Source organism: Mobula birostris, chromosome 28 (assembly GCF_030028105.1).
Source record: "Mobula birostris isolate sMobBir1 chromosome 28, sMobBir1.hap1, whole genome shotgun sequence".
Lineage (NCBI taxonomy): Eukaryota > Metazoa > Chordata > Chondrichthyes > Myliobatiformes > Myliobatidae > Mobula > Mobula birostris.
In genome coordinates this window covers 31270215-31293678 of record NC_092397.1, presented here as the reverse complement: position 1 = coordinate 31293678, position 23464 = coordinate 31270215, and the positions used below count along the sequence as shown (strand labels likewise).

The window sequence follows — 23464 nt, the reverse complement described above, 5'->3', positions numbered from 1 at the left end:
CGGTCGGACTTCATTCATGCAGAGTGATTGGCGCCAGGTTAATTTAAAATCGCCCGGCAATTGAAGACCACCCAGCAACGGTGCTTGATTACATTTTATTTACAATTAATTGTATGACGAATTATACAAATTCAGTTTCGTTTAATAAATTTAATATCTAATTTCCTCAGTTAAGATTTAAATTCACAACTGCAGAATCGTTCTCTAAACGAGTGAACTGATTTCTGTTCGAAACTGATAGAGGATTAAAATCGATCCTAATGCAGGTTTTGCGGTGATCACTGACTGGAAAGGCAGAATTGCAGTATGTTTCAAGCGGAATCGATCAATCTGTTTCAAATGCAACTCAACTGAATGTATCGATAAAAAATAATTAAAAGTCTGTGGATACGGCTCCGTTTGTGAGGCGGTGGGTGGCTCTTAGAAGAGCCTTTGTTTTGTGCTCGGGAGGAGGTGGGAGTTTTTCAGCCGCCGAAGCCATAGAGAGTGCGGCCCTGGCGTTTCAGAGCGTACACCACATCCATGGCAGTCACCGTCTTGCGCTTGGCGTGTTCAGTGTAGGTGACCGCATCCCGGATCACATTCTCCAGGAAAACCTTCAACACCCCGCGGGTCTCCTCGTAGATCAGACCCGAGATCCGCTTGACGCCGCCACGGCGAGCCAGACGGCGGATGGCCGGTTTGGTGATGCCCTGGATGTTATCACGGAGCACTTTACGGTGCCGCTTGGCTCCACCTTTGCCCAGTCCTTTGCCTCCTTTCCCTCTGCCAGACATGATGCTGCTTCACTCAGGTCGCTGCTCACTGACAAACTGCCTGCTGCTGTCTCCTTTTATACACAGCGCTCCGACCTGCCCGAGAAACGCGCAGAGAGACAGAGGCGGGGAGAGGAGGAGACAGAGTCAGAGTGACGGACAGAGCCGAGAGCGGCCTCTCATCGTCCAGCTCCGCCTTCACTTTACCACAACCGGCAATTTCCAACGATTCATCCGACACAAAGCGCTCCAGCGAAAAACAAAACTCCCTCACACACCACGTACATACTAGGGGTTTTCTGGGAATTTGCCGATTCTCCTGCTTTAAATTAAAGGAAGTGCTTTTCCATTCTACAAATCCCCGAGGACCTCGGTCTGTCCCTCCCGGCCCCATGACCAGTGTCAGCGCCCTCACACACAGCAGTTGGTGGGCGAGGGTGCAGTCACTTCCAGTGATGAGGGGGTTGATTCATTAGAACAATTGTTCCGCTGGGTCGTCAGGGAAATGAAAGACTGGTCACATACAAGAACAGGATACATAACCAGATATATAGACCGCGCTTCTGGCGCCTTCTAAAGCCCAGGTAAAGGGGTGGCTGAGGAGCTGGTGCGAGGTGGGTGGTTCTTCAGGTACAAGGATCTTTGGGTCTCAAGGGAAACGAGAGACGGGTCCAAGGAGGAGGGGAGCCAATATGTTTCCGGGGAGCCTTCTTCGTGCTACACGGAAGGGTTTAAATGAGCAGGGATGTTAAGTCCTACACAGTGGTTTTAGAGAACTAGGTTAAAAAAAAGCAGGACTTCCAGGATTGTAATCGCGGAATTGTGACCAAAACCATGCGCTAGTGTGGTGAGAAATCGATATTTCGCGCAGTTTAATATGTTGCTGAGGAACTGATGCAGGAGGGAGGGTTTCAGATTCATGGATTCATGGGTGGTCCAGGCAGGTGGGAGACCGGGACAAACAAGACCATTTGCATTTGACCCGGACGGGAACCAATATCTTCACCAGGAGGTTTGATGGTGTCACTTGGCAGAGTTTGAACTGGAGTAGCAAGTGGGAGAATGTATGTATGACAAGACAGTCTGAAAAGAACGAGCGCCAATGTCAGGCTAATAAACATGGTGGGATTGCTGGGCTGAAATGAGTTTATTTCAACATTAGGAGTTTTATGTTGTCGGACGGACAGGGCTGGCAGCTCAACATTCCTGGGTTTGATTGTTTTACATGTGAGTGGGGGAGGGAGGGGGGGTTAAAAGATGCAGAGGTTACCCCACTGGGAATGTCACTGCAAACTGGAAGGTTAATTTACAGAGGCAATCTGCAGTTACACTGTTGGGATGTTTGCACTGGCCCCACAATAACCAGTGGGGGGACTTTATCTTCCCTAGAATTGACTGGAATTTGCTCAATACTAAGAAGCGCAAGATTTCTTCAGTGAATCTGAGGAAAGTCTGAAACATTATGTCGAGCCCAACCAGAGTTGAGAACATGTGGGAATTAGTTTTGGGAAATGAACCAGACCAGGAGACAGACAAGACTCAGTGAAAATTTTGGGATCTTATATTTTTCTTAGTTATGAGTAAGAATAAAATTAGATCTTGTAAGAAGGTACTAAATTGCAGGAGGGCAAGTTAGGACGTAGTGAGACAGAAGCCAAGGGGCATTGATTGGGAGCAGCCACATGTGGGAGTTGTTTAAAGACCACCAGGTCAGAGTTAAATATTGAGGTACAGGATTTATGCACATTTGCAAAGGCATGGCCTGCTTAGGGACAATCAGCATGGTTTTGTGTGGGCAGATCATGCTTGACAAAGTTGCTCGAGGTTTGTGAGGTGATGACAGAGACTAAGGTATAGGAGTAGAATTAGACCATTTGGCCCATCGAGTCTGCTCTGACATTTCATTGTGGCTGATCCATTTTTCCTCTCAGCCCCAATCTCCTGCCTTCTCCATGTGTCCCTTCATGCTCTGACCAATCAAGAATCTATCGATCTCTACCTTAAATATACCTTGGCCTCCACAGCTGCTGCCTGTGACAACGAATCCCACAGATTCACCACTCTCTCTAAAGAAATTCCTCCTCATCTCCATTCTAAAAGGATGCTCCTCTATACTGCGGCTGTGTCCTCTGGTCTTAGACACTCCCATCCTCTCCACATCAACTTTATCACAGTGATAGGTTTCAATTAGTCATCCCTCATTGTTCTCAATTCCAGTGAATAAAAGGCCCAGAGCCATGAAATGTTCTTCATATGACAAGCTGTTTGATCCTGGAATCATTTCAGAGAATCTCGTTTGAAACCCATCCAGTTTCAGCTCATCCTTCCATACAGGGCCCAAAACTGCTCCCAATACTCCAAGTGAGACTTTGCCAGTACTTCATAAAGTCTCAACATTACAGTCTTGTTTTTATATTCCAGTCCTCTTGAAATGAATGCTAACATCACAGTTGCCTTTCTCAGCAGAGACCCAACCTACAAATTAGCCTTTAGAGAATCCTGCACAATGACTCCCAAATCCCTTTGTACCTCAATTTTTTGTATCTTCTCTCCATTTAGAAAATAATCAACCCTACTATTTTTTCAACCAAAGTGCATGACCATACACTTCCCAATTCTGTATTCCATCTGCCACTTCTTTGCCCATTCTCTTCATCTGTCTGTCCTTCCCTATTTCCTCAAAAATACCTGCACCTCCACCTGTCTCTTCATATCATCTGCAAATTTTGCAATAAATTCATGAATTCCATCATCCAAATCATTGACATATAATGTGAAAAGAATGAGACCCAACATCTTGGTGCTTGATGAGGGCAAGGCTGTGGACATGATCCGCATAAACCTCAGTAAGGCATTTGAAAAAGAGCAGTGGGATTCAATATAAATTGCAATTTCAATTCAGAAATGGCTTTCTCATAGAAGGCTAAGTAGGGCTGGAAGTCTGTGAGCAGTGGTGATCCACAAGGATTGATGCTGGGAATTATGTTGTTTCTGATATATATCGATGTTTGGATGAAAATGTTGATGGGCGGTTTACAAGTCTACAGGTGACAGCAAGATAGGTGGAATTGTGGACAGTGTAGATATTGATCAATGCACACAGTGGGATACAGATCACAAACAGATATGCAGAGTAGCTGCAGAAGGAATTTAATCTGGGAGGGAATGTGGCATTGCAGTTTGGGAGGTCAAATGAAAGAAGAAAGTATAATGTTAATAACTGACCCCTTCACAGCATTGGTGTAAAGAGTGATCTTGGGATCCAGGCACATAGTTCACTGAATGTGGCTACACAACGGGATAAGGTGTGCAGAATGCTGGTTTCCACTGGTCAGGGTGTTAAGCATAAGAGTAAGGGTGTCATGTAATATAACGTACAGGGAATGGACCCTGTGCAGGTAGGTGTATTCACCTCCTTCAAGTCAGTATTTAGTCGATGGACCGTTGGCAGCAATTACAACCATGAGTCTATGTGGATAGGTCACTATCAGCTTTGCACATCTGGACACTGCAATTTTTCCCATTCTTCCTTACAAAACTGCTCAAGGTCTGTCAGAATGCACAGAGTTTATGAGTGAACAGCCCTTTTCAAGTCCAGCCACAGACTGAGGTCTGGACTCTGACTTGGCCACACCAGGACATGAACTGTGTTGTCTTAAGGCATTCCTGTGCAGCTTTGGTTTTAAGCTCGCAGTCATTGTCTTGCTGGAAAACAAATCTTTTCTGAAGTCTCAGTTCTCTTGCAGATTGCATTAGGTACAGCTCATCCTTAGGGAACGTGTGGTTTGTGGAGGGATGATGATCTGAGGAGCTGGGTGACAGGCAGAAAAGGCAAAGCGATGAAGAGAAAGGAATCCAATAGGAGAGAACTTTGGACCATGGGATGACACGAAGGAGGTGGAGAACCAGACAGAGTTGATGGGCAGGTCATGAGGGTGTGTGAAGAGAGGTGAAGGGGTTAAATGGTATCAGAATGGGGGAAAAGAAGTGGGGGTGAGGGAAACAGAGTGCAGTGATATCCGGAATTGGTAGAAATCAATGTTCATTCTATCAAGATTGGAGGCTGCACAGTCAGAATATGAGGCGTTGTTCGGCTAACCTGTATTTGGCTTCGTCATAGCAGTAGAGGAGGCCACATGCAAACATGTTGGTGATGGCTCTCCGCTGGTCAGGGTCGACCATGGATATTGCGCCCTAGCTGTGGAAGTCGATATGCAAGTCGGGGAAGTACGATACGTAAAGCAAGTCAGGGAAGTACGAAACGTAAAGCAAGTCAGGGACGTACGAAACGTAAAGCAAGTCAGGGACGTACGAAACGTAAAGCAAGTCAGGGACGTACGAAACGTAAAGCAAGTCAAGGACGTACGAAACGTAAAGCAAGTCGGGGACGTACGAAACGTAAAGCAAGTCAGGGACGTACGAAACGTAAAGCAAGTCGGGGACGTACGAAACGTAAAGCAAGTCGGGGACGTACGATACGTAAAGCAAGTTAGGGAAGTACGATAGGTAAAGCAAGTCAGGGACGTACGAAACGTAAAGCAAGTCAGGGACGTACGAAACGTAAAGCAAGTCGGGGACGTACGAAACGTAAAGCAAGTCAGGGACGTACGAAACGTAAAGCAAGTCGGGGACGTACGAAACGTAAAGCAAGTCAGGGACGTACGAAACGTAAAGCAAGTCAGGGACGTACGAAACGTAAAGCAAGTCAGGGACGTGCGAAACGTAAAGCAAGTCAGGGACGTACGAAACGTAAAGCAAGTCGGGGACGTACGAAACGTAAAGCAAGTCGGGGACGTACGATACGTAAAGCAAGTCGGGGACGTACGATACGTATAGCAAGTCGGGGACGTACGATACATAAAGCAAGTCAGGGACGTACGAAACGTAAAGCAAGTCAGGGACGTACAAAACGTAAAGCAAGTCAGGGAAGTACGATACGTAAAGCAAGCAGTCGCCCATGCAGGAGCTGATGATTCCAGAGCAACAGCGGAGACCGATGGAGTCAAGCACCAGCGGTGTCACAGGATTGCCAGTCTGCACTGAACATCAGACCATCAGACCAACAAGGAGTTAGTGTTCACAGTGGGGACACAGAAAACATCCCACAGATATCTGATGGTGACATTTCAATATTGTGCCATAATGTGTAACAACCGCTGTCTCCAGGGAGAAACTAATGGGACTAAAAGCAAACATTACCAGGTCCCAACGACCTGCAATAAAGTCTGGAGAGAAAGGAGAGACATTGAAGTCTGTCAAAACTCACTGTTACAGAAAGGTCCCAGTTAGTTGAAAACCATTGTTGAAGAAGGGTGGAAGGCAACTGTAGTCCTGTTAACTTCACTTCAGGTACTGGAGTCGATAATCTATCAAGAAATAGCAAATCATTTCGAAAAGTTTAATGTCATTGAACTAAGTCAACAGGGTTTACAGTCAGATTCACACAGCACAGAAACAAGACCTTCAGCTCAAATTGTCCACTATGACCAAAGTTTCCATCTGAGTTCGTGGTCTGTAACCCCCTCACCACCACCAACTGGAAAAGTTGCCCTTCAGGTTCCTATTAAATCTCATCTTAAACCAATGCCCTCCAGTTCTTGATTCCCCAACACTGGCAAAATAATTGTTATCTTTGACCCAACTCAGGCCCCTTATTATTTTTTACACCTCTGCAATATCATTACTCATTCTCCAACATTCCAGGGAAAATTGACCAAAACGCTTTCCACAAATCAGTCCTTCAAGATCCAGCAACATCCTCGTAAATCTCCTCTGCTCTCTTCCCAGCTTAATGGTGTCTGTCACACTGCAGGGTCACTGAAACTAAACACTATTTGCGAAATGCGGCCAAACCAACGTGTTGGACAACTGCAACATTTCATCCCAGCTTCTATATTCGGTGCCCTGACTGAAGGCCAGTGTTCCAAAAGCCTCTTCACCACCCTGTCCATCTGGAACCTGGTCTTGGACCCTGTAACCTGGGTTGTTGAATGTTCAGTCATGTTTGACAAACATACCAGAGATTTGAGACTTTACAGAGGAAGTTGGAGAAGTGGTGTTTTTGGATTTTTGGGAGCCATTTGCCAAGGTGCCACATGTCAGGCTGGTGCACAAGACCAGAGCTCAGTACTGGGAAGGAAGTGTGTTAATACTGACTGAAGACTGGTTACCATACTGAGACAGAATAACAGGTCTGTTTCAGACTGGGATGATATTACTAGTGGAGTTTCCCAGTGACCAGTTCTGGATCGACAATGATTTATTATTGATATTAATGACCTAGAGGAGGGAGTTCAATGACAGGGAATGTGGTGGGAGACATGTTGTGATTGGACATTTCATCTCTCCAACAGGATAAGAAGAAGCTGGTGAGTAGAATACTTGGTAAATGGAGTTTAATGTGGTGAAGTGTGATGGCGTGTAGAGTGGTAGGAGGAATCAAAAGTCAGACTGTGATTTATGTGGAGATAAATTGTAAACGAGAGAAATAGAGAGGGGTCAAGGTGCTGAACTACACAACAAAATAGAGATGGATGCAGTGAGTGGTTCATAAAACCATATATGACCAAGGTTCAGAGCTGAATGGTTCATTGACATTCACTGCTGGGTTGTTGGTGCGGAGAAACAGAGAAGTGTTGTTACTGTGACAGACAAGTGCACAATGATGGATTTTGGGAAGTTAAAGCAGGTCAGGACATATCCAGTGAATGGAGGGTCCTGAGGAGTGTTGATGAAAGAGAAACCTGGGGCACAGGTGCGTAATTCCCTGAAAGTGCCAACACAGGTAGAAAAGGTGGTGAAGAAGGAACACGACATGCTTGTCTTCATTGGCAAAGGCTCTGAGAGGAGTTGGGTCATCACATTACAGTTGTACATATCAATAATGACACCACACCAGGAGTACCCTGTGCAGTTCTGGTCACATGAGAGGAAGGATGTGATTAAGCTGGAAAGGTGCACAAACGATTCACAGGAATGTTATCTGGACTGGGGGCTTGAGTTACAAGGAAAGATCAGACCGACTGGGACTGTCTTCCCTGGAGTGAAGGAGACTGAGAGGAGACCTGACAGAAGTTTATAAAACTATGAGAGGTGTAGACAAGGTAAACAGGCAGAATCATTTTGCCAGGGTAGAAATATCAAATATGAGAAGGTGCAGCTTTAAAATGCCAGGGTGAGAATTTAAAGGTGGACGTTAGGGCAGGTAAGATTTCTGTTTCTGTACAGAGAGTGGTGAGGGCCGGGTATGGGCTGCCATGGGGAGTGGTGGAAGCAGATACGATAATGACATTTAACAGGGTTTTAGACAAGTCCATGAATATTCAGAGAATTTAAGCACATGAATTATAAGCAGGCAGAAGAGATTAAGTTTCATTTGGCATCGTGTTCAGCACAGACATCATGGGAAGAAGGGTCTGTTCCTGTGCTGTACTGTTCTGTGTTCTCGGTGAGCCTCAGTGACAGGGGAGTCTTTAGCCAGGGTCACAGTCAGGTGTAGCTGTGGTAAGGAGAGAGACTGCACGATGGTGCATTACCTCCCTGGTACCAGGGACAGGGATGGAACTGAACAAGTACAGGCCATTCTGAAAGGGCAGGGTGAGCAGCCAGAGGTCGTGGTCCATATTGGCTCTAACAAAAGAGACAAAGTCCTGCAAAGAGAACTTAGGGAGTTGGGGAAAAGTTAAGTAGAAACTCTGTGGTGGGGGTGGGGGATAATCCCAGTACCACTCGCTAGCGAGGGAAGGAAAAAAACAAGGTATCACATTTCCGGCCCAAAACGGTGACTTTTCGTTTCCACGGATGCTGCCCGACCTGCTGAGTTCCTCCAGCGTGGTGTGCATGTTGCTTTGACCCCAGCATCCGCTGTGTATTTTGTGTTTACAGAGATCCAGCTGAGAGAAGGGCAAGACTGGAAGTGAAACATTCCAGGATTCAGATGATTCAGACAGTCCAGAGGGAGGTGAATGAGGTTGGGGATCTGTACGGCTGATCAGGCAGAATGTCACAAGGTCGAGGTCACTCTGGAGGCTCTTCCAGTCAGACAATGTGGGTGAAGTTCAGGAATAAGAAAGGAGCAATCCCCGTGCTAGGATTATACTGGAAGCCTCACAACGGCCAGTAAGAGAGGAACAGATATGTCGGCAGGTTATGGACTGATGTAAAAACTACAGAGTAGATGTGGTGAGTGAATAATCTCCCCAGAGTAACTGGGACTCCCTTGCACCCTAAGGCTTGGATGGAGCATTATCTGTGTTCAGGAAGATTTCCTGAAACAATATGTGGTCTACCAGGGAGGGGGACATTCTTGACTTCACCTTGGGAAATATGGGACTCAGCAGAGTGGTGGCAGGAACAACCAGTGTTCAAAGAGGAATTAGACAGGTCCTTCAGGGGAAATGACCTGCAGAGCTGTGGGGACAGAGTGGGGAATGGGATTGTGGAAATGTTGTAGCAGGAGTTGGTATAAATTTGATGGGTCAAATAGTCTCGACGATCACAGAATGATTCTCTGCCCAATAATAGTCTGAAAAAAATCACTCTGGTCGCCAGTGAATCTACCAAACTCCAGGATGGACAAGATCAATTGTGTAATAAGGACACACTTCTGTTGAAACACTGACACTATATACCAAGCACACTGAGCTGCCAGAGCACAGCACCGGCCAGTGAGGACACAGACCAGTACAACACCCGGCTCTCTACTACAAAGTTCAAAGCTGAAAGTAAATGTATTATCAAAATACATTTCTGTCACCATATACAACTCTGAGATTAGTTTCTTGTGGGTATACTGCTGGTTTGTTAGAGCGGTTGGGGAGGGTTTAAACTAATTTGGCAGGAGCATGGGAACTGGTGTGAAAGGATGCAAGATAGGACAGATGGTAAAAAAGCAAAGATCGCATGCAGTCACACTGTCAGGAAGGGCAGGCAGATGATAGGACATAACTGCAGCCAGCAGGGTGAATATCAGTGCATGAGGGATGCAAAATCAATTAGGGTAGCAAATGCAGAACTCAAACTGTTATATCTCAATACACGGAGTGTAAGAAATAAGGTGGATAATCTTATTGCCCTATTACGGATTGTCATGTTTAATGTTGTGACCATCACTGAATCACAGCTGAAGAATGATTGTATTTGGGAGCTAAATGCCCCAGGTTACACGTATCAGAGGGATAGGAAGGTAGGCAATGGGGATGGCGTGGCTCTGCTGGTAAAGAATGGTAACGAATCAGTAGAAAGATGTGACACAGGATCAGAAGATGTTGAATCCTTGTGAGCTGAGTTTAAAAACTGCAAGTGTAAAAAGGACGTTGATGGTAGTTGTATACAGGCCTCCCAACAGTTGCTGGTACGTGGACCACAGATTACAACAGGAAATAGAAAAGGCAGGTCAAAAGGGCAATGTTGTGGGAGATTTCATCGGAGTCATGGGAGATTTTAACATGCAGGTCGATTGGGAAAAATCAGGTTGGAAATAGATCTCGAGAGTGAGTTTGGTGAATGCCGAACAGATGGCTTTTTGGAGCAGTTTGTCATTGAGCTACTAGGGGAACAGCTATACTGGATTGTGTGTTATTGAATAAACTGGAGGTGATTAGGGAGCTTTAGGTAAAAGAACCCTTAGGAGGCAGTGATCTCAGTATCATTGAGTTCAACCTGAAACTGGATAGGGAGAATGTACAGTCTGACACAGCAGTGTTTCAGTGGAGTAAAGGCAGTTACAGTGGTATGAGAGAAGAGTTGGCTAGAATAAATTGGAAGGAGATGCTGGCAGGGATGGCAGCAGAGAAGCAACAGTTTCTGGGGAGAATGAGGGAGGTGCAGGATGAATGTATTCCAAAAACAAATAAATACTCAAATGGCAAAATAGTACAACCGTGGCTGACAAGGAAATCAAAGCTAATGTAAAACCAAAAGGGAGGTGTGATGAGAATACACATAAAATTAAGATGTTTGCTGGCCTGGGTTAGCATCAGTGGCATCAGCAGTTGGTCTGCCACCTGTCCTCAGGGGGAAGGAGAGATAAGGAACAATGAAGCAGCATGTGGAGATGGTAATGAAGGAGCCATCAGTCTGGGTATTGCCAAGATCGGCTCCCCCTTTGAACCCTGAACTGTTTAAAGTGATGGACAGGCGATGTGAAGATGTGTAATGGGGGGGGGGGGAAGAGAGAGAGAGAGAGAGAGAGAGAGAGAGATAGACACACACACACACTCCCCCTTTGAACCCTGAACTGTTTGAAGTGATGGACAGGCGATACCCCAGCAGGGGGATAAAAAAGGACAGGTTCGCTAAGGCAGGACACACGACACCCGAGGTAACGAGACCCTGGAAGCGGTGCGCCTCTCACAAGTCGGTGAGAAGCTCTTGGATGGCTGATCGGGGGATCAGCCTTAAACGCACAGGGTGGAAAGGTACGATCAGCGGGAACCCGGTGTGTGTCCACCCTCGCTTGGGTGCCGGGTTCACTGCAGAGGATCGACCGCATCTGGAGGAGGGGTCACAGTCGGTGACCTCAGGTGACATCACCAAGGACCTGCCTGGAAGCTGTTTGTGAGCCATATCGCCGGTCTGTGAGTGGAAGCCGTGTCTGAATGATCAGTCGTTCCCATTCTCTCTCTCTCGCTCCCCCCACGTTGTCTATCGCCATGGCAACGATTACTGCGAACTGAACTAAATTGGACTGAACTTTTGTGTCACTTTGAAATTAGTGACGATAGAGCTTGATTGATGCTGTTATCTTAATTCTGTGCACATGTGTGTTTATCATTGCTGAACTGCTGCATTTATTATCCTTTCAATTACTGTGTTGCTTGTTTCTTTAATAAAACTTTCTTAGTTCCAGTAATCCAGACTCCAACTGAGTGATCCATTTCTGCTGGTTTGGCAACCCAGTTACGGGGTACGTAACAGAGGGCATATAACAAAGCAAGGCAGCAGAAAGGGAAATATAGACCAGTTAGACTGACCTCAGTGGTTGGGAAGATACCGGAGTCAATTATTGAAGAGTATTGGAAACACAGGACAAGAAAGGACAAAGTCAGCACGGTTTCCTTAAGGGAAAGTCTTGCCTGATGAACCTGTTGGACTACCTTGAGGAGATTACACGCAGGATGGATAAAGGGGATGCACTGATGTCATATACTTGGACTTTCAAAAGGCTTTCTTTGACAAGGTGCCACAAATGATCGTGGCAATAAAAGGATTAATGCATGAGGGTGACCACTAGAAGTGGGAATGGTGCTGGAGATGGACAGACCTAGAGTTTCCAGGATGCTGAGACCAGAGATTCAGTGGGTTGGTCAAACCTGAGGTCAGGCTGTAAATAGTTTGGTGACTACCACGACTGGAAAGGGGAAGAGACAGACAGTGCAATGTCTCCCTGTGGCTGTGACCCTCAGCAACAAGTACACTCCTTTGGATACCCCTGGAAGAGTGACAAACCAGAGAGCAGCAGCCTGTCATGTCAGTGATACTGACACCCCGGTCCGATGCTCCGCGGGAGGAAAGGTCAATCACAGCAGTGATGACAACAGACTCACAGTATAGGGGATGTGCAGGAGATTCTGTGACAGCAAGAGAAATGCCAGGGTGGGGTGTCGCCTCCTGTGTACTGGGGTCAGGCACGTCTCAGATGTGCAGGGTTTCCTAATGATAAACTTGCCAGTTGATTTGGTGGTACGGAAATCAAATGCAACGTCAGCATTCATTTCAAGACTACAACACAAAAGCAAGAATGTAATGCTCAGAGTTTATAAGGCATTGGTCCGATCACACTTGGAGTATTGTGAACTGTTTTGGGCCCCTTATCTAAAAAGGTACGTGCTCGCATTGGAGAGGGTCCAGAGGAGGTACACAAGAATGATCCAAGCAATAAAAGGGTTAATGCACGAGGATTGTTTGCTGCCCTGGGCCTGTACTCGCTACACTTTACAAGAATGAGGGAATCTCATTGAAACCTATCAAAAATAGAAAGACCTACAATGGAGTGGGGAGGATGTTTCCGATAGCGGGGCAGCCTGGGATCACAGGGCACAGCCTCAGAATACTAGGACATCCTGTTAGAACAAAGATCAGGAATAATTTCCATACCAAGGGGTAGTGCATCTGCACAGCCTGTGTCAGGATGTTGTTCATTGACAATAGCTCAGTGTTTAATACCATCAATCCCACAGTCCTGATTAATAAGCTGCAGAACCTGGTCTCTCTGCAACTCGATCCTCGACTTCCTAACCGGGAGACCACAATCTGTGCGGATTAATGGAGATGGGCTAACCCCTATTGACATCAGTGGATCTGGGGTTGAGACGGTAAACAGCTTTAAGTTCCTCAGCATCAGCATACCCGAGGATCTCACGCAGTTTGCACACACCAGCTGTGTGGTGAAAAAGGCACAACAGCGCCGCTTTCACCTCAGACGGGTGAGGAAGTTTGCTATGAGCCCCCAAATCCTAAGAACTTTCTACAGGGGCAAAATTGAGAATATCCTGAATGGCTGCATCACTGCCTGGTATGGGAACTGCATCTCCGTTAATGGCAGGACTCTACAGAGAGTGGTGCAGACAGCCCAGCGCATCTGTAGTTGTGAACTTCCCATCACTGAGGACACTTACAACAGAAGGTGTGAGAAAAGGGCCTGAAGGATCACTGGGGACCTGAGTCACCCCAACCACAATCTATTCCAGCTGCAACCATCCGGGAAACAGGACCGCAGCAGAAAAGCCAGGACACACAGGCTCCGGCTCAGCTTCTTCCACCAGGCCATCAGACTGATTAACTCACACTGATTTGAGTGTATTTCTATGTTACACTGGCTGTTCTATTTATTATAAATTAATATAAATTACTATGATTGTAAATTGCACATTTAGACGGAGATGTAACAAAAATTTTTACTCCTCATGTACATGAAGGATACAAGAAATAAAGTCAATTCAAATTGATATCTCCTCCTCGCTGACAATCAACACTGACACTGGTGCACCTCAGGGATTGTGCTTAGCCGACTGCTCCACTCCCCCTCTACCCATGACTGTGTGACTAAGCGTAGCTCAAAAGCCATCCAAAAATATGCTGGATACAAACGTTGCTGGTACAATCTCAGATGGAGAGGAGAGGACTTACAGGAGCAAGATTTACCAGCTAGTTGAGTGGTGTTGCAGCAACAACCTTGTGCTTAATGTCTGTGCGACAAAAGAGCTGATTGAAGGAAAGGTACGATGAGGGAACACAAACCAATCCTCAGAGAGGGATGAGAAGTGGAGAGAGTGAACAATTTCAAGTTCCTGGATATCAATATCTCCGAGGATCTAACCTGGTCCCAACATATCGATGCAGCTACAGTATAAATAAGGCATGACAGCGGATATGTTTCATAAGGAGTTTGGAGAAAGTTGATTTCTCAATTTAAAACAGACAAAACTGCTCTAGATGTATTCTATATATGTTATTTCTGTTTTTGCACTGTTTTCAATCTACAAAATAAACATATCCATACACACACATACTGTAATTTATTTATTCTTTCTATATTATCATGTACAGCATTGAACTGCTGCTGCTACATTAACAAATTTCATGACACATGTCGGTGGTAATAAACCTGATTCTGGTTCGGACTCTGAATTCATCCCCACAGATGGCTGTGGCCAATTCATTGGGTATATTTAATGTGGATGTTCTTGATTGTGGGTGGGATGGGAGGGATAAGGATCGGTGATGGTCTCCCGAATGACCTGCCAGAGGAGGTGGTGGAGGCAGAGACGCACAAGTCTCTGTTCATGAACACTTCTCAGGAACCTGTCATTCACTGTGTACATCCTGTCCCGGTTAAACTTCCCAGTGCTGGATCCATTGCTGTTTTCCATCTGTATTAACGATCTGGATGAGAATGTGGTAAACTGGATCAGCAAGTTTGCAGATAACACCAAGATTAGGGGTGCAGTGGACAGCAAGAAAGGCTAGAAAATATTGAGATGGGACGTTGTCCAGCTGTTAAAATGGCAGATGGAATTTAATGCAGATATTATGATGTGTGTGTAACAAAAGTTTAACGAGAGAAATATGTGGTTTAAAGAGGATGAGGAAAAGCAAGCAGGCTGCGAGTGGAACGGCTCAGGATTTCCAGAGCGAAGGCATTTTACTACTCGGAGTAAAGAGAGGCAAGACTGCACAGGTACATGACGTCAGCCAGTAGAGCGGGAAAAGGTTAAAAAGAAGACCGCCATATCCAGCGGGCAGCAGAATGAGAGGGCTTTGGCTCAACTGGTTTAGGTGGTAATGCGGCGAGGTAGGTTTACCTGTGTTAATTGCGGAAAGGAAGTATGTGTGTGACACCGGTGTTCTGTGCTCGGTGCCAGATGTGGTAAGTTCTGGAGTCTCCCAGCCTCCTGGACGGGAATATCCGCACCCCTGTGTTGAGCTGTGGCTCCTAAGGGATCACGTCAGGGAACGGGAGTTGCAGCTCTTTGACCTTCGTCTGGTCAGGGAGAGCGAGGAGGTGATACAAGGATGATCACACCGGGACCACAGGAGACAGACAAGTGGTTAACAGTCAGGAGAGGGAAGGGGAAGAGTCAGGTACCAGAGAGTAGCTCTCTGTGGCTGTCCCCCTGAACAATAAGTACTGCTGTTTGAGAACTGTTGGTGGGGCGGGGTGGGACAGTCTTCCTGGGGGAAGCAACAGCAGCCGAGCCACTGGCACAGAGCCCGGCCCTGTGGCTCAGAAGGGTAGGGAAAGAAAGAGAAAGGCCTTAGTGATAGGGGACTCTTTAGTTAGGCACTCTGTGAATGCAGGAAAGAAACACGGATGGTAGTTTGCCTCCCAGATGCCAGGGTCCGGGAAGTTTCAGATCGCGTCCAAAATATCATGCAGTGGAATGGAGAACAGCCAGAGGTTGTGGTACATATTGGTACCACTGACATAGGTAGGAAAAGGGTGGAGGTCCTGAACACAGTCTACAGGGAGTTAGGGAGGAAGTTGAGAAGCAGGAGAGCAAAGTTAGTAATCTCGGGATTACTCCCTGTGCCACGCGACAGTGAGTATAGGAATAGAATGAGCTGGCGGATAAATGCGTGGCTGAGGGATTGAAGCAGGGGGCAGGGATTCAGATTTCTGGATCATTGGGACCTCTTTTGGGGCAGGTGTGACCTGCACAACAAGGACGAGTTGCACTTGAATCCCACGGGGACCAATATCTTGTGGGGAGGTTTGCTACTGGGGAGAGTTTAAACTAGAACTGTTGGGGGGTGGGGACCGAATTGAAGAGACTGGGGAAGAGGCGGTTGGCTCACAAATAGAGAAAGCTTGGAGACAGTGTGTGAGGGAGGACAGGCAAGTGATAGAGAAGGTACATGCTCAGACCAACAGTTTGAGATGTGTCTATTTTAACGCAGGGAGTATTGTGAACAAAGCAGATGAGCTTAGAGAATGTATCACTACTTGGAGCCATGATGTGGTGGCCATTACAGAGACTTGGATGGCTCAGGGACAGGAATGGTTACTTCAAGTGCCGGGTTTTAGATGTTTCAAGAAGGATAAAGAGGGAGGCCAAAGTGGTGGGGCGTGGCACTGTTGATCAGAGATAGTGTCATGCCTGCAGAAAAGGAGGACGTCATGGGAGGATTGTCTACAGAGTCTCTGTGGGTGGAGGTTAGGAACAGGAAGGGGTCAATTACTCTACTGGGTGGTTTTCATAGGCCACCCAATAGTAACAGGGATATCGAGGAGCAGATAGGGAAACAGATCCTGGAAATGAGTAATAACAACAGAGTTGTCGCAGTGGGAGATTTTAATTTCCCAAATGTCAATTGGCATCTCCCCCGAGCAAGGGGTTTAGATAGGGTGGAGTTTGTTAGGTGTGTTCAGAAAGGTTTCTTGACACAATGTGTAGATAAGCCTACAAGAGGAGAGACTGTACTTGATTTGGTATTGGGAAATGAACCTGGTCAGGTGTCAGTTCTCTCAGCAGGGCAGCATTTTAGAGATAGTGATCATAATTCTATTTCCTTTACAATAGCATTGGGAGAGATAGGAACAGACAAGTTAGAAAAGTGTTTAATTGGAGTAAGGGGAATTATGAGGCTATCAGATAGAAACTGGAAGCTTAAATTGGGAACAGATGTTCTCAGGGAAAGGTACGGAAGAAATGTGGCAAACATTCAGGGGATATTCGTGTGAAGTTCTGCATAGGTACATTCCAATGAGACAGGGAAGTTATGGTAGGGTACAGGAACCGTGGTGTACAAAGGCTGTAGTAAATCTAGTCAAGAAGAAAAGAAAAGCTTACAAAAGGTTAAAAGAGCTAGGTACTGTTAGAGATCTAGAAGATTGTCAGGCTAACAGGAAGGAGCTTAAGAAGGGGCCATGAGAAGGCCTTGGCGGGCAGGATTAAGGAAAACCCCAAGGCACTCTACAAGTATGTGAAGAGCAAGAGGATACGACGTGAAAGAATAGGACCTATCAAATGTGACAGTGGGAAAGTGTGTACGGAACCGAAGGAAATAGCAGAGGTACTTAATGAATACATTACTTCAATATTCACTACAAAAAAGGATCTTGATGATTGGTGTGATGACTTGCAGTGGACTGAAAAGCTTGAGCATGTAGATATTAAGAAAGAGGATGTGCTGGAGCTTTTGGAAAGCATCAGGTTGGATAAGAGGCCGGGACCAGATGATATGTACCCCAGGATACTGCGGGAGGCAACGGAGGAGATTGCTGAGCCTCTGGCGATGATCTTTGCATCATCGATGGGGACAGGAGAGGTTCCGGAGGATTGCGGATGTTGTTCCCTCATTCAAGAAAGGGAGTAGAGATAGCCCAGGAAATTATTGACCAGTGAGTCTTACTTCAGTGGTTGGTAAGCTGATGAAGAAGATCGTGAGAGGCAGGATTAATGAACATTTGGAGAGGTATAATATGATTAGGAATAGTCAGCATGGCTTTGTCAAGGGCTGGTCATGCCTTACGAGCCTGATTGAATTTTTTGAGCATGTGACTGAACACATTGATGAAGGGAGAGCAGTAGATGTAGTGTATATGGATTTCAGCAAGGCATTTGATAAGGTACCCCATGCAAGGCTTATTGAGAAAGTAAGGAGGCATGGGATCCAAGGGGACAATGTTTTGCGGATCCAGAACTGGCTTGCCCACAGAAGGCAAAGAGTGGTTGTAGACGGGTCATGTTCTGCATGGAGGTCGGTGACCAGTGGTGTGCCTCAGGGATCTGTTCTGGGACCCTTACTTTTTGTGATTTTTATAAATGAACTGGATGAGGAAGTGGAGGGGTGGGTTAGTAAGTTTGCTGATGACACAAAGGTTGGGGGTGCTGTGGATAGTGTGGAGGGCTGTCAGAGGTTACAGTGGGACATTGATAGGATGCAAAACTGGGCTGAGAAGTGGCAGGTGGAGTTCAACCCAGATAAGTGTGAAGTGGTTCATTTTGGTAGGTCAAATATGATGACAGCATATAGTATTAATGGTAAGACCAAGGCAGTGTAGAGGACCTGAGGGATCTTGGGGTCAGAGTCCATAGGACATTCAAAGCAGCTGCGCAGGTTGACTATGTGGTAAAGAAGGCATACCGTTCATTTGCCTTCATCAATTGTGGAATTGAAATTAGGGGCTGAGAGGTAATGTTGCAGCTCGATAGGACCTTGGTCAGATCCACTTGGAGGATTGTGCTCAGTTCTGGTCGCCTCACTACAGAAGGATGTGGAAACCACAGAAAGGTGCAGAGGAGAATTACAAGGATGTTACCTGGATTGGGGAGCATGCCTTATGAGAATAGGTAGAATGAACTCGGCCTTTTCTCCTTGGAGCGATAGAGGATGAGAGGTGACCTGATAGAGGTGTATAAGATGATGAGAGGCATTGACTGTGTGGATAGTCAGAGGCTTTTTCCCAGGGCTGAAATGGCTGCCACAAGAGGGCATAGGTTTAACGTGCTTGGGTGTAGGTACAGAGGAGATGTCAGGGTAAGTTGTTTTTTTTTCTTTATTTTAAACGCAGAGAGTGGTGAGTGCATGGAATGGGCTGCAAGCAATGGTGGTGGAGGCTGATACGATAGGGTCTTTTCAGAGACGTTTGGATAGATACACGGAGCTTAGAAAGATAGAGGGCTATGGGTAACCCTAGTAATTTCAAAGGTAGCTACATGTTTGGCACAACTTTGTGGGCCGAAGGGCCTGCATTGTGCTGTAGGTTTTCTATGTTTCCTTTCTCCCCAGAGGGAGGTTACAATCTGGAACACAGTCTGAACGGGTGGTGCAGGCTGGTATTTAAAGACCATCTGGATGAGCATTTGAATCACCAAGGCAGGGTAGGAGACAGACCAAGTGCTGAGTTAGTGGGGACAGATTCTCAATGGTCACTATGGACATGCAGAAACCACTGACAGTGAAAGTGCAATGGGAACCTGAAACACAGAACTTCAGGATGGTCATACCTAAAACATTCAGTACCCAGTATGATGGGATTGTTGTACAAAGGTATTAATGGTCAAATACTGAACCAACCCCCTCAAAAGGCTACCAAAATGCTGCCATTCCCTATGCACCAGTAACAATAGTTTTCTATGGGAATTTGGTGAAGTACTATGGGTGATATTAGGAGAGATGGCTGACAGCTTGGTCACAGTGGGAGGGTGCAAATGTCTTCTCAGAGGATAAGGGGTTCAGTGGAACAAGCTCACAGCTGAGAATGAAGGTGACAAACCCCACTGCAGTGGAGGACTGCTCTGGTCAGGGTTGTACGGGATAGAAACAGACCCTCTGGCCCATCACATTTATGTTCCCCATCATACACAGCTATACTAATCCCACTTTCCTGCATTAGTTTCATATCCCTCTGGGTCTTGCTCACTGAAGCCCCTGTGCATTTGCCTCTAATATTGTTACACAGTTCCCTGTATGTGGCATCACAGGCAGACAGGGTTGTGTGTTCTACTTGCCTTGACAATCAAAGAACTGTCTCTCATTAGAGTAGGACAAAACTGTTTAAAGAGAGATTTAAAGGGGATCTGAGGGGTAAATATTTCACACAGAGAATAGCTGGTATCTAAATCAGTACCAGAAGAGGTGTGGGGGAGGGGGGCAGAAACTCCTCAGGAACCTGTGTACATCCTGCCATGATTTAACCTCCCAAAATAGAGTCACTGGTTTATACAGAAATGAAACAGTCCCTTCGGTACAACTCATCCCCGCCGACCAAGTTGTCGACCTGAACTCGGCCCATCTGCCTGCATTAGGCCCGAATCCCTCTCAACCTTTCCCATCCATGTGACTGTGCAAATATGTTTTAAATATTGTACCTGAGGCAGAGAGCCGGTGCAGTGAGGCGCTGACAGACACTCACTGTTCCGCGGGCAGGAAAGGGAGAGGCCGAAACCCCAACAAGTCGAGACCGACTCCACCATCCCGGACTTACCGCCCACCCCGGACCGTTCCCCAGGAAACGACGTCGCTGAAGGTGGGGCTTTGTGACGTCAGCGCGTCACGGGGCAACAATCACAACGTGTCACGTGACAATGACACGGCAGCCGGGGAGGCGGGGCAGAGGGAGCTGTCAATCAGCAGAGCGGCTGAAAAACTTGTCACCATTGTAAACAGAATGGGGAGAGCGGGAGATTTCCAGGGACGTGACCCACTCCCCCATTCCCTGGAATTGAGTGTGTTATACACAGTAATATTCATATTGTAATTTAGCTCTTCGATCTTATAAATATGTCATGTTTGTATTTTCTATATTTTTGTGTGGATAATCTTTTTATAATTTTGGATAAAATATGTTGGAACTAGATCATGAAAAAAGAGCGTCACGGAAAAATATTGTCAAAGCCAAAATTTTATCCAAAGTAAGTTGTTATCACACTGCGCATATGTCACCATATTGTTCAAAGTTCAAATTAAAATTTATTCTCACAGTCCATACATGTCATCCCAGACAACCCTGAGAATCTTGTTCTGCGGGCAATCTTAACAAATCTATAGAACAGTAACTGTGAACTGTAAATATGAGGAACTATAAACAAATTGTGTAAATGCAGAGAAATAAATAGCAATAAATTACAAGCATGAAATAACAATATAACAGTGGTGACATGAGTGTTTTGTTCAAGACACTGATGGTTGAGGGGTAGTAACTGTTCTTGAACCTGGTGGGGCGAGTCCTGAGGTACCTGTACCTTCTACCTGATGGTAACAGTGAGAAAAGATCGTTGCCTGGGTGGTGAGGATCTTTGCTGATGGACACTGCTTTCCTACGGCAATGTTTCATGTAGATGTGCTCAGTGGTTGTGAGGGTTTTACCTGTGATATACTGGGCCGACTCCACGACCCTTTGCAGGATTTCCCACTCAAAGGCATTGGTGTTCCTATACCAGGCCGTAATGCAGCCAGTCAGCACACCTTCCACCACACATTTATATAAGTTTGCCAAGGTTTTCAATGACATGCTGAACATCCGCAGAGTCCTGAGGAAGTAGAGCGCTGTTGTGCTTTCTTCACAATTATATTTATGCGATGGGTCCAGGACAGATCCTCTGAGTGAGTGACACACATGCATTTAAAGTTACTGACCCTCTCCACCTCTGATCGTCCTTTGATTACTAGCTCATGGACCTTTGGTTTCTCCCTCCTGAAGTCTATAATCCGTCCCTTGGTCTTACTGACATTGAGTGAGGGGTCGTTGTTATTACACCACTCAGCAAAGTTTTCAATCTCCCTCCCGTTTGCTGATTCATCACCACCTTTGATTGTCGTGTAATCAGCAAACTTGTATATGGTGTTGGAGCTGTACTCAGTTACACAGTCATAGGTGTAAAGTGAGTAGAGCTGGGGGCTAAGCACACTTCATTGTGGTGCTCCTGTGCTGATAGAGATTGTGGAGAAGCTGTTTTTGCTAATCTGAACTGACTTGGATCTGCAACTGAGGAAATCCAGGATCCAATTGCACAAGGGGGTATTGAGGCCCAGGTCTGGGAGTTTACTGATCAGTTTTGAGGGGATGACAGTGTTATGTGCTGATCTGTAATCAATAAAGGGCATCCAGATGTTTGCATCTTTGCTGTCCAGATGTTCCATAGTTGTGTGAAGAGACAACGAGACAGCATCTGCTGTTGCTTCGGTAGGTGAATTGGAGAGGATCCAAGTCACCATTCAGACAAGAGCTGATATGCTTCAACACCAGCCTCTCAAAACACTTCATCACTGTGGATGTAAGTGCCACTGGGCAATAGTCATTTAAACAGGTTACCACGCTCCTGTTGGGCACCGATATGATTGAAACTTCCTTGAAGTAGGTGGGTTCCACACACTGCCAGATCGAGAGGTTGAAGGTATCCGTGAATACACCAGCCAGCTGGTCAGCACAGGTCTTCAGTACTCGGCCAGGTACTCCATCCAGACCGGATGCTTTCCTTGGATTCACTCCCTTGAAGGCAGCCTGCACGTCATCTTCAGATACTGAGACCAAATGACCATCGGGAGACACGGGCGTGCACGATGGTTCCTCCCTCTTCTGGTGGACAAAGTGAGCATAGAAGGCATTGAACTCGTCTGGAACCGAAGCTCTGCTGTCTCCTTTGTCACATGATTTACCTTTGTAGGAGGTTTTGACATATAAACCCTGCCGTGGCTGTCAAGCATCCCTCTTTTATTCCAGTCTAGTCCGGAATCTCCACGTTGCCTGAGAGATCATTTCTGGAGATCAAACCTGCACCTCTTGTAGCATTCCAGATCTCCAGACTTGAATGCCTCTGACCTGGAACTCAGCAGGTTCCGGATCTCATTGCTCATCCAGGCCTACTGATTTGGGAAAACCCTGAATGATTTTATGGGGACACACGACTCCACAGCTGTTTTAGTAAAGTCTGTAGTGACCCCGGTGTCGTTCTTCAGGTCCTGAGATGAGTTCACGAACATGGCTCAGCCTGCTGACTCAAGGCAATCCTGTAACCGTTCCTCAGCCTCCCAACACCACCCCTCAGTTATCTTGATCTCTGGAGCCTTGTTCCTTAGGCTCTGTCTGTGTGCAGGTAGGAGGAGTACAGCCAAATGATCCTACTTAATGAAATGTGGTCTTGGGAGAAAACGATAGACATTCCTTATTGTAGTGTAGCAGTGGTCTCCTGTGTTGGGACCTCTGACGCAACAGGTTACTACTTTCAGATTCATTTTCTTTCAGGTATTTACAGGAAAATGAAGACAGTGGAATTTATGAAAACTATAAACAGCAAAGACTGACAGACAACCAATGTGCAAAAGAAGACAGATCATGCAAATACTAAAACATAAATATTACTGTGCAATTCAGTTGTGGAGTACTTGAAAGTGGGTCTGCAGGTTATGGAATCAGTTCAGTGAAGATACCTACGCCATTTCAAGAGCATGACTGGTGTAGGGTAATAACTCTTCCTGAACCTGGTGGTATGGGACCTAAGGCTCCTGTACGTCCTTCCCGATGGCAGCAGTGGAAGAGAGCATGAGGTGGCTGAAGGATGTTGTTGATGATGGATGCAGCTTTCTTGTAGAAGTGCTGCTTGTAAATGTACTGAATGATGGGGAGGGCTTTGCCTGTGATGAACTGGGATGCATCCACCAGTTAGAAACATGGAAAACCTGCAGCACAATACAGGCCCTTCGGCCCACGATGCCGTGCCAAACCTCTACCTATTTTAGAAATTACCTGGCATTCCCCAGAGCCC

The 23464-nt window shown here is 46.2% G+C and overlaps 1 protein-coding gene and 1 long non-coding RNA gene across 2 annotated transcripts in view; one reads left to right on the top strand and one right to left on the bottom strand.

Annotated features, from left to right (window-relative positions):
* LOC140188978 (uncharacterized) overlaps positions 1-13728 on the top strand; it is a 595826-nt gene extending 582098 nt beyond the window's left edge. Inside the window, exon 4 of the mRNA XM_072245639.1 lies at positions 13673-13728. Within this exon, the coding sequence (XP_072101740.1) occupies positions 13673-13686 (14 nt within the window). The 3' untranslated portion in view covers positions 13687-13728. The remainder of the gene's footprint in view (positions 1-13672) is intronic.
* LOC140188981 (uncharacterized) overlaps positions 1-23464 on the bottom strand; it is a 73565-nt gene that overhangs the window by 41844 nt on the left and 8257 nt on the right. Inside the window, exon 2 of the long non-coding RNA XR_011883424.1 lies at positions 6022-6121. This is a non-coding gene — a long non-coding RNA (uncharacterized lncRNA). The remainder of the gene's footprint in view (positions 1-6021; positions 6122-23464) is intronic.